Here is a 12,267-nt window from a genome sequence, read left to right as displayed (position 1 = left end):
GCGTAAATGCAAAAAAGCAGTCCTACATATTTGGTTAATATGCACTTTGAATGACATATCCTGATCAAAAATGACTCCAAGATTTCTTACAGTATTACTAGAGGTCAGGGTAATGCCATCCAGAGTAAGGATCTGGTTAGACACCATGTTTCTAAGATTTGTCGGGCCAAGTACAATAACTTCAGTTTTATCTGAGTTTAAAAGCAGGAAATTAGAGGTCATCCATGTCTTTATGTCTGTAAGACAATCCTGCAGTTTAGCTAATTGGTGTGTGTCCTCTGGCTTCATGGATAGATAAAGGTGGGTATCATCTGCGTAACAATGAAAATTTAAACAATGTCGTCTAATAATACTGCCTAAGGGAAACATGTATAAACTGAATAAAATTGGTCCTAGCACAGAACCTTGTGGAACTCCATAATTAACCCTAGTCTGTGAAGAAGATTCCCCATGTACATGAACAAATTGTAATCTATTAGACAAATATGATTCAAACCACCGCAGCGCAGTGCCTTTAATACCTATGTCAACAGTATCAAAAGCAGCACTGAGGTCTAACAGAACAAGCACAGAGATGAGTCCACTGTCTGAGGCCATAAGAAGATCATTTGTAACCTTCACTAATGCTGTTTCTGTACTATGATGAATTCTAAAACCTGACTGAAACTCTTCAAATAGACCATTCCTCTGCAGATGATCAGTTAGCTGTTTTACAACTACCCTTTCAAGAATGTTTGAGAGAAAAGGAAGGTTGGAGATTGGCCTATAATTAGCTAAGATGGCTGGGTCAAGTGATGGCTTTTTAAGTAATGGTTTAATTACTGCCACCTTAAAAGCCTGTGGTACATAGCCAACTAATAAAGATAGATTGATCATATTTAAGATCGAAGCATTAAATAATGGTAGGGCTTCCTTGAGCAGCCTGGCAGGAATGGGGTCTAATTAGACATGTTGATGGTTTGGATGAAGTAACTAATGAAAATAACTCAGACAGAAGGCTGGGGAAGTTTGTTGAGTGGGCAATCTCATTCTGGGTTAGCCAGTACATGGCCCTCAGTGAGGCAGTCGGAGTCCATGGACATTTTTAAGTCAAGACTTAAAACCTATTTTTATTCTCTTTCTTATCAGTAGTTTTTATTTTGTTATGTTTTATTCTTTTACTTCGGTTTTTAATTAGATATTTGAATTTTTTATTTTTATTTATTTATTTAAATTTTTATGTTGAACTGTTCTGTGTGAGGCACCTTGGGACGGCTTTTGTTGTAATTTAGCGCTTATAAGCTGAATTAAAGTGAAATTGAACAACATTTTATTGAGTCTTAAAGTAAATAATATGAAATTGGTTACTGGATCCTTAAACTCTGGACATAATAAACTCTACATGGTGGATCCTTGATCTCTCGACATAAACAAAATAAAATCTGTTAGTTTTTGTCAAAAGCATTTCCTTTCAGACATTATTATTAGCATGAATGTATTTCCATACCTATGTGATGAGCTCTTGCAGCTGTGCTGCAGGTCAGGTTCATAAAGAATGCAGGACGTCTCATTTTGGGAGGGAAAAATGTTTTAGTTGATTGTAGTTTATTGTCTGTATTGCAACATTTGCAAGAGGTGTCATTTTATTTAAAGCGGCAGTTCGTTTTGAAGTTATTAATTCCGACCGGACCGGAAGCTGTGCAAACGGAACAGAGGATGATTCTTGTTTCTCGACTGCAACAAGACAAGAGTCCCAGTTAGTGACTTTAATCCACACAAAAGTGACTCATGATATTTTAATGGCTTTCAGAGGGGTTAAGAAGCGGACTTACCGCTTCTGAAGAGCAGCAAATCAAAGAGCCACGAGCCATTGAATCAAAGCATTGCTTCAATTCACGCTTCAAACTGGAGTCGCGCTGTAGAAACGGTTGATTACAGACGCTGTATTGAAAATAAGCGTAATGGTCCAAAATAAGTGTAACTGCCCAAAATTATAGCGTAATGGGCCATAATGCAAGTTTGTGCTAGCTAGAACCCTGATTATATCTAAAAATCATTCTGAATCCATTAGCTTTAATATCTTTGATAATAGTAGAGAAGCTTGAATCTTCGACTGGACTAGGTTGCTTGACGCGAGGACGTTTCGCTTCAAATCGCAGAAGCTTCCTAGGCTAAAATTCTTGCTCTGGTGGTCTGACTTCTGTCTTGACTCTTGTAGAGAAGAAGTTTCAGACCACCAGAGAAAGAATTTTAGCTGAGGAAGCTTCTGCGATTTGAAGCGAAACGTCCTCGCATCAAGCAACCCAGTGCAGTCAAAGATTCAAGCTTCTCTACTATGGAAACCACCTGGACAACTGAGAGCCTACACAATCTTTGATAATATGACTCACCCAGCTATATTGGGGCATCTAGCCCGAGTCTTGATTGGGCTAAGGGAAAGATGGACGCTTGGGGTCCCTTATACAAGAACACCTGTCTGTTAAAACCTGAGAAATTTGAATCTAACCTGGATCTCATCAGTTTTCCCTCCTGTTATCATGATTTAGCAACAGTTTGCTGCAAATCAAAAGCTAAGTCTCTGTCTCCGCACCCTGAGCACGATTGTGCCATTGAGCGTCTCACGGGGGTTACCTCCCCCGGGAGAAGTTTTTCTTTCTCTCGGCTCCAGAGCATGCTGTTGTGAATGACTATATTCAGGAGTCATTCACAGCTGGTTTGATCCATCCATCGTCTTTGCTGCAGGGGTGGGGTTTTTCTTTGTAGAAAAGAAGGATAAATCTGTCCGCCCCTGCATTGACTATCATGGCTTGAATGACGTCAGGTTAAGAACCGGTATCCGCTGCCACTCACTTCCTCTGCTTTTGAGCTGCTAGAGGGGGGCAAAGATTTTTTCTAAACTCGATTTGCGGAACCACATATCACTTGGTTGGGATTCGTTCAGGAGATGAATGGAAACTGCATTTAACACACCTACCGGTCATTATGAATACCTGGTTATGCCTTTTGGCCTCACGAACGCCCCTGTACTATTCCAAAATTTAGTCACTGACGTTCTGCAGGTGCATGTTAACAAGTGCATTTTTGTTTACCTTGATGATATTTTGATCTTTTCTCCTGACCTGGAATCCCACACGTAACATGTTCGCGCAATCTGCAAACCCTGTTACAGAATAATTTGTATGTCAAACCAGAGAAGTGCGAATTTCACAGGTCCACTGTTTCATTCCTGGGGTTTGTATTTCGAGGGCGAAATCCAACTGGATCTTGAAAAGGTCGCAGCTGTACGGGAATGGACTGTCCCCAGCAGTTGCAAAGAAGGACACTGGTTTCTGGGGTTTGCTAACTTTTATCGCAAATTTATTCATAACTTCAATGAGATTGTGGTGCCATTACATAACGTGACTTCTTCACTGCGGTCATTCGTTTTGGACGCCGGAGTGTGATGAAGCTCTCTGGATCCTAAAGCAGCGTTTTAATGCGACCCCTGTGCTAAACACATCATCTGCAAAAAGCAGAGATGCAGTTCTGAGGTCACGGAACTGGACACCCTCCAGTCCCTGACTGTGCCTTGCAATCCTGTCCATGAACATCAAGAAAAGGTTTGGTGACAAGGGGCAGCCCTGTCGGAGTCCAACTCCCACTGGGAACAGGTCTGATGTGATGCTGGGAATACGCTTTGCTTTTCTTTATAGTTTATTCCAGTACATTATTGAACTCTGGCTACATATCCCACATACTCCTCTGTGATAAAAGCCTGATTTAAAATGCATACTGTACTCTCCAGTATTGCATAGTCCATTTCTGCAATGGAATTATGAATTCATCATTACTTTCTAGGCATTGTGTTGTAAGGGGTACAGCCTCCTTTCCACATATGTACGTGCTTTTTAAGGGATAATCATGCCAAAATACATTCTGACTGCATTCTAGCATAAAGAAAGCCATGAAAGCTATTTTTTTAATTTGAAGACTTCATAAACTTTCAAGAGCTGTTGTAAAAAATTACTGACACTTTATATGTATTTTCAGCCTCCTGAGGACTTTGCAGGACCCTCCCTGTACATTTTCCACCATTGCTTGCAAGGAGAACAAAACAGGCCTGGGTTGTTGGGGAACAATTAGATTCTAAGGTTATGCGGGATCTCCAAGGTAGCACCAACAGGTAGAAAAACTAACAGCCCACTTACAACCTCTCAATTAATAGTATCCAACTTGCAACATAATTTAAATAAACATTTCATGATAATTGGTTTTGCGAAAGACTGGCAGCCTGTTCAAAGTGTACCCGCTTTTCGGCCCAGTGGACTGCTGGAATAGACTTTGGAATTGGATAGATTGTGAAATTACCCGGGTGAAATTCAAATTGACCAAAGTTGAATCACTGGTGTCAAGGTAATTGGGTCAAGAATCAATTTTTTTTTTCACTCTGATTTGCACCAAACCTGACAGCACCGTATAGAGGTGTATTCAAGAATTGAATTACCCAGGTGAGTTTACTTTTTCCAAAGGTCACTTATTAGAGCCAAAGTCATGTCTGTCTGTATGTCTGTCTGTCTGGTGGTTGGACCACTCTTCAGAGGTCCTATTGCTGATTTCCCACTAAAATTGGTATGTCAAAGAAGGTGGACCCTGAAATTGCCCTTAAATTACTTCATTAAGGAATTTGGTTTCTGATTTGTATCAATATGGCACACACTAATGTGCATTCCAGAATTGCCTGGCAAAGTCAGCCGGAGGTCAATTACTTGGGTAAAGGTAAAGGGCTGTAGCCCTTGCTAGGTATTATTACATAGTATTGTATAAATTGTATCATTCTGACATTTTCTCCTGATGTTTCTGGATGAAGAAAACACTTTCAGAATAATATTCTCTTTGATTTCAGAAGCCAGTCTCCGGCTGCAACATCAGTGAGCAGCAGCCACTCTGAAAAATCAGAAAAGTTAATGAAAGAATGGTAACATATTCATTTATTTATTTTGTCGTACACTGTGTCTTCATGATGTTTATGTGTGTATTGTTATTGTATTGTGTGCAGATGTCTGTGTATCGCTTTTGTGTTTGTTGCCTCCAGGGGCTTCACTGACCCTCGCACAGCTCTCCTGTTACTCAAGAGGGCTCAGAAGATGAATCCAAAGAGGCCCCAGCAGAAGAGATGTAGCGGTGAGTGTGTACAAAACAAAACTGAAGGGATACAAAAATTTTGTTCTGAGGAAATGGAGATACTTCACAATGTAATAAACGCTACCACAAAGAGGTTAATAAATGAGAACTGGAGGCCGCAGTCGCACTGGGCCGTGTCTCAGCAAGGAGGTGTGGTCGCCATTTTAATTCCGGGCAAGTCAGTATGCAGCATGCATAGACGCTCAATTAGTCTAATCAAGAAACAGGTGGAATATTCCTAAAAGCTGCACATGTTGGCAAAGCCACAAACGGAGGAAGAAGGGAGACAACATTTCCTTCCATAAGTAAATGGTTTTGGTTATTGTTGTCACTTTGTCTGTGACATTTGGTTGATAAACAGGTGTATGTTGCCTGCCGTGCCTGTGTCGTCCGTGGACACGGACCATTAACTCTTCACTTATGTCTAGTTGATATTTTCCCTTCTAGACCAATGTCTAGTTAAAAAGTGATTAAAATTGTTCGACAAGACCAACTATTTTTTTTTTTTTTTTTTCACCTTAAATCACCGAGATGCTGCTCGGTAATTTAAGGCATCCCTTCACTGGCTTCCTGTCCCAGTGAGATCAGATTTAAGGTTCTGCTACTAGTCTATAAATTGTTCATGGGCTGGCACCTCCTACTTAGCTGACATAATTAAACCTTACGCACCAGCCCGGAATATGTGTTCTCAGGATGCAGGACTACTTTGTGTCCCTAGGGTGAATAAGAAGTCTGCGGGTCATAGAGCTTTCTCTTACCGTGCCCCTGTTCTGTGGAATGATCTCCCTGCGTCAATAAAACAGATTCTGTGGAGACTTTCAAGTCCAGACTTAAGACACACTTATTTTCCCTTTTGTATGCTAGCATACTGGCACAGTATAGTTTCACGTTTTTTACTCTTTTAATTCATTTTATTAGGAAACGGAGCATGCCGCGGCCTCAACTTTACCTAAATTCTGGGTCTCTTAGTGAAGCTTAGGGCTAGTGGTCGGCAATCACCTTAGTATTTCCTGTTTTCTTGTTGTTTAATGCTGGCAAATTAATACTGTATTACTTGTCTTCTGATGCCTGATTCTGTTTTTTCTCTCTGTTTAAGGTGCAGCTCCATCCAGAGATGGGTGTGGTATTTGTACTGGAGACCCTCCTGTCCTGTGCACAACTGCAATTCCTGTATATTCATTTTGTAAATTGTTCTGTAATTTATGTCCATAGCAAGGCCCAAGCAGAGGGTCACACCTTTGAGTCTGGTCTGCTTGAGGTTTCTTCCTCAGAGGGAGTTTTTCCTTACCACTGTGACACTGGGGGTTAGTAAGGGGTTAGTAAGGTTAGACCTTACTTGTGTGAAGCGCCTTGAGGCAGCTCTGTTGTGATATGGTGCTATATAAATGAAAATAAATTGAAATTGAAATTGCTGCTCAGAGATTATAATAACCCGCACTGTGCCACTCAGTCACAGCCTCACACAGAGATGTGCACCCACACCACTGACTTCATGAATGTAACTCAGTCAATAAAAGATAATTGTGTAAAAATGTAATATATATAAATGTATTGTAATGGTTTTAGGAGTCGTGCTGCGCTGAACACAGTAGCAGCAGATGTCTCATTTTAGCAGCGGCAGCTGGAACAGATTAAATCCATGTATCTTTCAACACTAATATTTGGGAATGTGTGGGTGTCAGAGTAAGTTTAATACTTTCTTTACATAATTAATGTAAATTAATTTTACTGGCTCGATTTCCAGGTCAGAGTGGCATTTTAACATGGTTTTGTGAACGTTTTTTGTGAGTGTTTTCAGTTGCAAATCCGCATTGAAAATGCATTAACATCCGGTACTTTGGCAATATTTTGCCTGGTTAGGAAGTGTCGTGTCGCTGTCCATGAAGGGACATTCACGTTTAGTAGGCAGCATTTGGAGTGAGGACTCTAGTACTCATATTAACCTCAGCATAGCAGGATTGTCTGAGGGTGGCTACCAGATCCTGAGATATGTTGCATAATTGATTATTTGATAGGATTAATGAGTGAGTGAGTGTGCAAAATTTCCATATGGAACTGTGTAAAAATTACTGCATATTCAGCTCTGAAATTTGGGTTCTGATAGATACAGGACCCAGTGAACCTCCTATTATGGGCCATTGTGGCATCTTTAACATGCACAATGACAGAAACATGAATTAAAGAGGACAGATGCCTGTCAAGTTGATTTTGAAGTTTTGTAGCTACTCGCAGGATCCTGGTGGCCACAAAGGTCGCTGTGGTTTTTATAAGTACTACTTTATCATATACTAGCCGATTACCCGCCCCAGTGTGTGTTTGATTCCCAGACAGGAAAACTTTATCATCACCAACAAAGCTATCACCTCCCACCTCTCACGGATTCCAGAGAAATGTTAGGGCAAGACTAAAGCTGCTTCAGGAAGAGACAGCTGCTATTACTACTACTCCTACTACTACTATGCTTCTGTTACTGTTACTTGCAAAAATGAAGTGGTAAAAAAATTCAAAGTAAAGAGAAGAGAATAGAAAAGTATGACGCCAACCTTTTAGCACACTTGCCGATGACAATGCAGCACAGAAGTGTCTCTCGCCTTTACTACTACTACTACTACTAAAGTGCTTAAAAGCCTGTGTCACTCCCCGTATGTCAAAACGTGTGCGAAGTTTGGCTCAATTTTGCAGCACAAAGGCGTCTCTCACTCTTAACTACTACTACTACTACTACTACTGCTGCTGCTGCCACCGCTAATACTGCAACTACTACAACTGCTACTACTACTACTACTACTACTACTACTATTACTACAGTGCTCAATGTCCTGTGACACGCCCCGTATGTCAAAGTATATGTGTGCCACTTTTGGCTCATTGTGAAGCACCAAAATCTCTCCTCTTACTACAACTATTACTACTGCTGCTACTACAACACCTCCTACTACTACTAAAGTGAACATAGCCTATGTCAGGCCTCATATGTTAAAGTATATGTGTGCCATGTTTGGCTCAGTTCTGCAGCACAGAAGCATCTTCCCCTTAACTACTACTACTACTACTACTAAAGTGCTCAATAGCCCATGTCACTCCCCATATTTCAAGTATATGTGTGCCAGGTTATGCTCGGGTTCTGTAAACACAAAAGTGTCTTCCCCTTAACTACTACTCCTACTACTACTACTACTACTACTACCACTACTGCTAAAGTGCTCAATAGCCCATGCCACTCCCCATATTTCAAGTATATGTGTGCCAAGTTTGGCTCAGTTCTGCAGCACAAAAGTCTCTCCCCTTAACTACATCAACTGCTACTACTACGACTAAAGTGCTCATAGCTTATGTTTACTCCCATCTCTCTCTCTCTCCCTTTCTCTCTCTCTCTCTCTCTCTCTCTCTCTCTCCTCTCTTCCTCTCCTCTCTCTCTCTCTCTCTCCCTCTCTCTCTCTTCTCTCTCACACACACACACACACACACACACACACACACACACACACACACACCACACACACACCACCCACACACACACACACAGACAACTGAAAATACAACCTCTTATCAGACAAACTCGTATTTTAACTAGTTTCACTTTGTGATTTCTGAGATTTCTGTAACAAACATGTTAACAAGAAAGCCAACACAACTTTAAAGTGACTGGAGAAGGAAAAGGACTTTTAAATCAATCAATAGGTAAAACTAAGTTAACAACCCTGTTAAAATGTGCCAAAATGCAGGAAAAGCACCAGACATCCCACAACATTACAGTGCTCCTGATGCCCATGTGTACACAGCTATGATGAGGCATTCTGCCTGGCACAGCAGGGTTTTTACTAAAATTTTTCAAGTGTTGGTATGTCCATTGTCATACTGCCTTTTGAAGAGGACTTCTTCCCAGTAAAATACGGATAACTAGTATCTACGAGGGTCAGCTGAGAAGTTCTGCCTTCAACGCGATTGTTTCAATAACAAACAAGATATCAAAGCAAAGCTGGTACGAGACTCATCCTTTACTACAACAGAAAAAGGATGCTACGGAAAGTATATATAAAAAATATACTAAATAAAAACAGTGATTCTTACTTTTACTTCATACAGTCTGCATTACTTCAAGAAACACATTACACTAATGATGCAGAGGTAGAGAATTCACACTCAAACTCAATAATAATAAATTAAAAGGATTTTAACTATGTGAACTTGAGAAAAACATTTCCCAGATTGAAACAACAGATACATGTTGCCACCAGAGGTGAGAAAAAGTTTGATTGGCAGTTTTAACAAAATCCTCAAAGTGCTGTAGTGTGTACTCCATTTGGTCTGTTGGACAACAGTATAATTTTTCTCATCTCCTAGTATCACCCAAGATATTTTGTGTTTTGTGTTCTGTTGCACACCTTAAGATGTGTTTGAATAAATAATGGGAGAAAATAACACCTGAAATGCTTGATTGTTTGTATCGTTATGGCAAAACGTCTTTTAGGTGTGGGTACTCATCCGGATAAACTTAGTTGAAGTTGTTTCAGGGTTGGACTTCTCTTTTTCAGCTTGTCGCAACTTGGTTGTGTCAAACTTGATACGGCAAGACTTGTGCCATTTTGCCTGCCGCTCTTCGAGGGTAGCCTTAACACCATTGCCCTCATCAGTGAATATCTGGTGCCACTGGAATACTATCTAGTTCATGAAAATGACCTAGGTTCTCTGAGAAAGTAATGTACCCGGCCCCTTGATCAGTACGTCTTGATTCTGCTGGACATTGCAAATTCTCATCACTGACTGTTTGGAAAATGATGCGTTTGTTCCAGTCTGTTAGCTGAGTGCCTTGAGAAGGCCCAGGGATGTGGGATGTTGTAATCTGGTGCTTTTTCTTCCCACCACCTTTAGTCAAACCATCATTCTTAACCATCACCTCGTTACTGCACTAAGCAACATCTACTGATACCTGCAAATAGAAAAGGCCAATTTTAATTACAACTTGGAATTGCACACTTTTAAGATAATTATTAGTGTATACTGTTAGGAATGTACAAAGCAGAATGTGCTGAAATAAAGTCCGAATGAGAGTCCACAATCTGCAACATGGTGTACAATAGATGTAAAATGTCACAATATTGGGAACATAGTTGATGTGTAAGGAAGGTACTGCTGGAATAAACACTGGTTAATATAAGGATATTAAATAGTAAAACCCAGGTGTCAAAATAATTCACATAACAATAGTACCGGTAGATAGTAGTAGTCCAACTGGCTGCAAATTCTTGTTTGTATTAATGAACAACTCTTTTGGATATATTTTATTACTACAATAAAGAATTTATAAATATGGAAGTATTAATCCATTTGAATCATATAATGTTGAAGGTATGGTGCAGATCTATGAAACATATATGTTTTACTGGTGGCCATATTGGAAAATGGCTGCCATTCACTTCCTGGGCAGAGTTCTTGGTGGCCCATATCTGAAAATCTTCACAAGGGTCTAAACTTCAGTTCTGCCACATTTTATGCTTTTAACACCATTTGAACAAATTATTTGATTTTTTTTCACATATCCACCTATTTGGGGTTCTGCCTTTGCTTGAACCTCTATAATATATATTAGTATCAAAATATAGGAACATTATAGAGAAATGTTGTATTCTTATGAATGCAGATATGCTCAGAGGCTCATATTCACCCCAGCGCAAAGCTACTTCTGTTCAGTGATCCTATGAACTAATTTTTCTTTTTAAACCTTAATAATGAAAACCACTGCCAAACACCAGACTTACTTACAATTTCAAGTAACTGCTGTTGGATTTAAATCAGATTCCAAAGGGGGGTGGGGGCTCCAAGCTTATTTTACCCTAGTTGTGTTAAACATTAGTGAACCTTTCCACATGGTGTATCTTAATGAGCCATAACAGACAGCAGAAGCCACAGCCTGCTGTGTCCTTTTTGGCCCGATTTGAAGACCTGCAAGGGAAATAGCCAATGCTGAGAAACTCTTGACAAGTTGTCCCATGTATTTTCATAGTTTTTGTGTGTGTGTTTCATGTGTTTCCCTCTGTAAGAGGGAAAAGTAAGGAGTAATGCTCTGAGGCAAACAGTTCTATCATGTCTGCAGCACCCAGACACTTGACGAAGTGTGTTTTTATATTTTCTGCCTTTAAGAAAAAGTCTTTTGGCTGAGCTTTCCCTCTCTCTGGATGTGTAAGATAATACTGGTTTCTGACTACTTGTCAGCTAGATATCAATGTACCCATTTTGCTGAGTCTTCCTGTGATTCCACACTGTGTCAAAGGGTGTGCCCCAAGGTTCCATTCTGGGGCCACTATTGTTTTCGATATATGTAAACAATTTTTGTGACAATTTATTGAATGCTGCTTACCATTTCTATGCAAATGATACAGTCATCTATTTTCCTCCTCCTCAAAAATCTGGAACATCTGCAGTCTGCCTTTGATGTTGTTCAGACCCACTTATCTCAAGTCAAACTCTTGTTAAATGCATGAAAATCTAAATGCATGTTGTCTTCAAGTGGCAAAGAACGATATTCTAATCTTTCTAAAATCTCAATGACTCAAGGGATTGAATTGAAATAGTCACATCGTACAAGTATTTAGGTATCATCATTGATCAGAGTCTGTCTTTCAAAACACACTTTGAAAATCTTGTCTCCAAGTTGAAAGTCAAATTGGGTTTCTTCATTGGGCACAGCTCCAGTTTCTCCCTCAAGACAAGACAGTACTTGATATCAGCAGCTTTATTATTTATTTATTTATTTATTTTACCTTTGCTGGATTATGGTGATTATTGTTTTTGACTGCCCCTGATCAGTATCTTAAGAAATTAAATGCAGTGTACCACTGCGCTCTGTGTGTTATTACTGGTTGTGGATATTGCACCCACACCATTGTATTTTGTATGTTATTGCTAATTGGCTATCCCTCTATGTATGCAGGTCCTCTCAGTGGTTGATCTTTATATATAAAATCATTATTGGCATAGATCCTCCTTTTCTGTCTACCTACAGTACTTTCCAGAAGTATTGGAACACTTTGTATTTCAAACATTTTAAAAATGCCATTTCAAATGCAAAAAAAAAAAAAAAAAAAAAAATCTCCTCTGTACCACTTCATTATGAAGCTGTACAGTTGG

General features: G+C 39.8%; 1 protein-coding gene across 1 annotated transcript in view; it reads left to right on the top strand.

Annotated features, from left to right (window-relative positions):
• lrriq1 (leucine-rich repeats and IQ motif containing 1) overlaps positions 1–12,267 on the top strand; it is a 291,350-nt gene that overhangs the window by 187,137 nt on the left and 91,946 nt on the right. The window contains 4 exon segments of the mRNA XM_034175448.1: positions 4,009–4,047; positions 4,050–4,141; positions 4,862–4,933; positions 5,051–5,139. Of these exon segments, the coding sequence (XP_034031339.1) occupies positions 4,009–4,047; positions 4,050–4,141; positions 4,862–4,933; positions 5,051–5,139 (292 nt within the window).

The sequence above is a fragment of the Thalassophryne amazonica genome, chromosome 8, assembly GCF_902500255.1.
Source record: "Thalassophryne amazonica chromosome 8, fThaAma1.1, whole genome shotgun sequence".
NCBI lineage: Eukaryota > Metazoa > Chordata > Actinopteri > Batrachoidiformes > Batrachoididae > Thalassophryne > Thalassophryne amazonica.
This window is presented reverse-complemented; position numbering and strand designations above follow the sequence as displayed.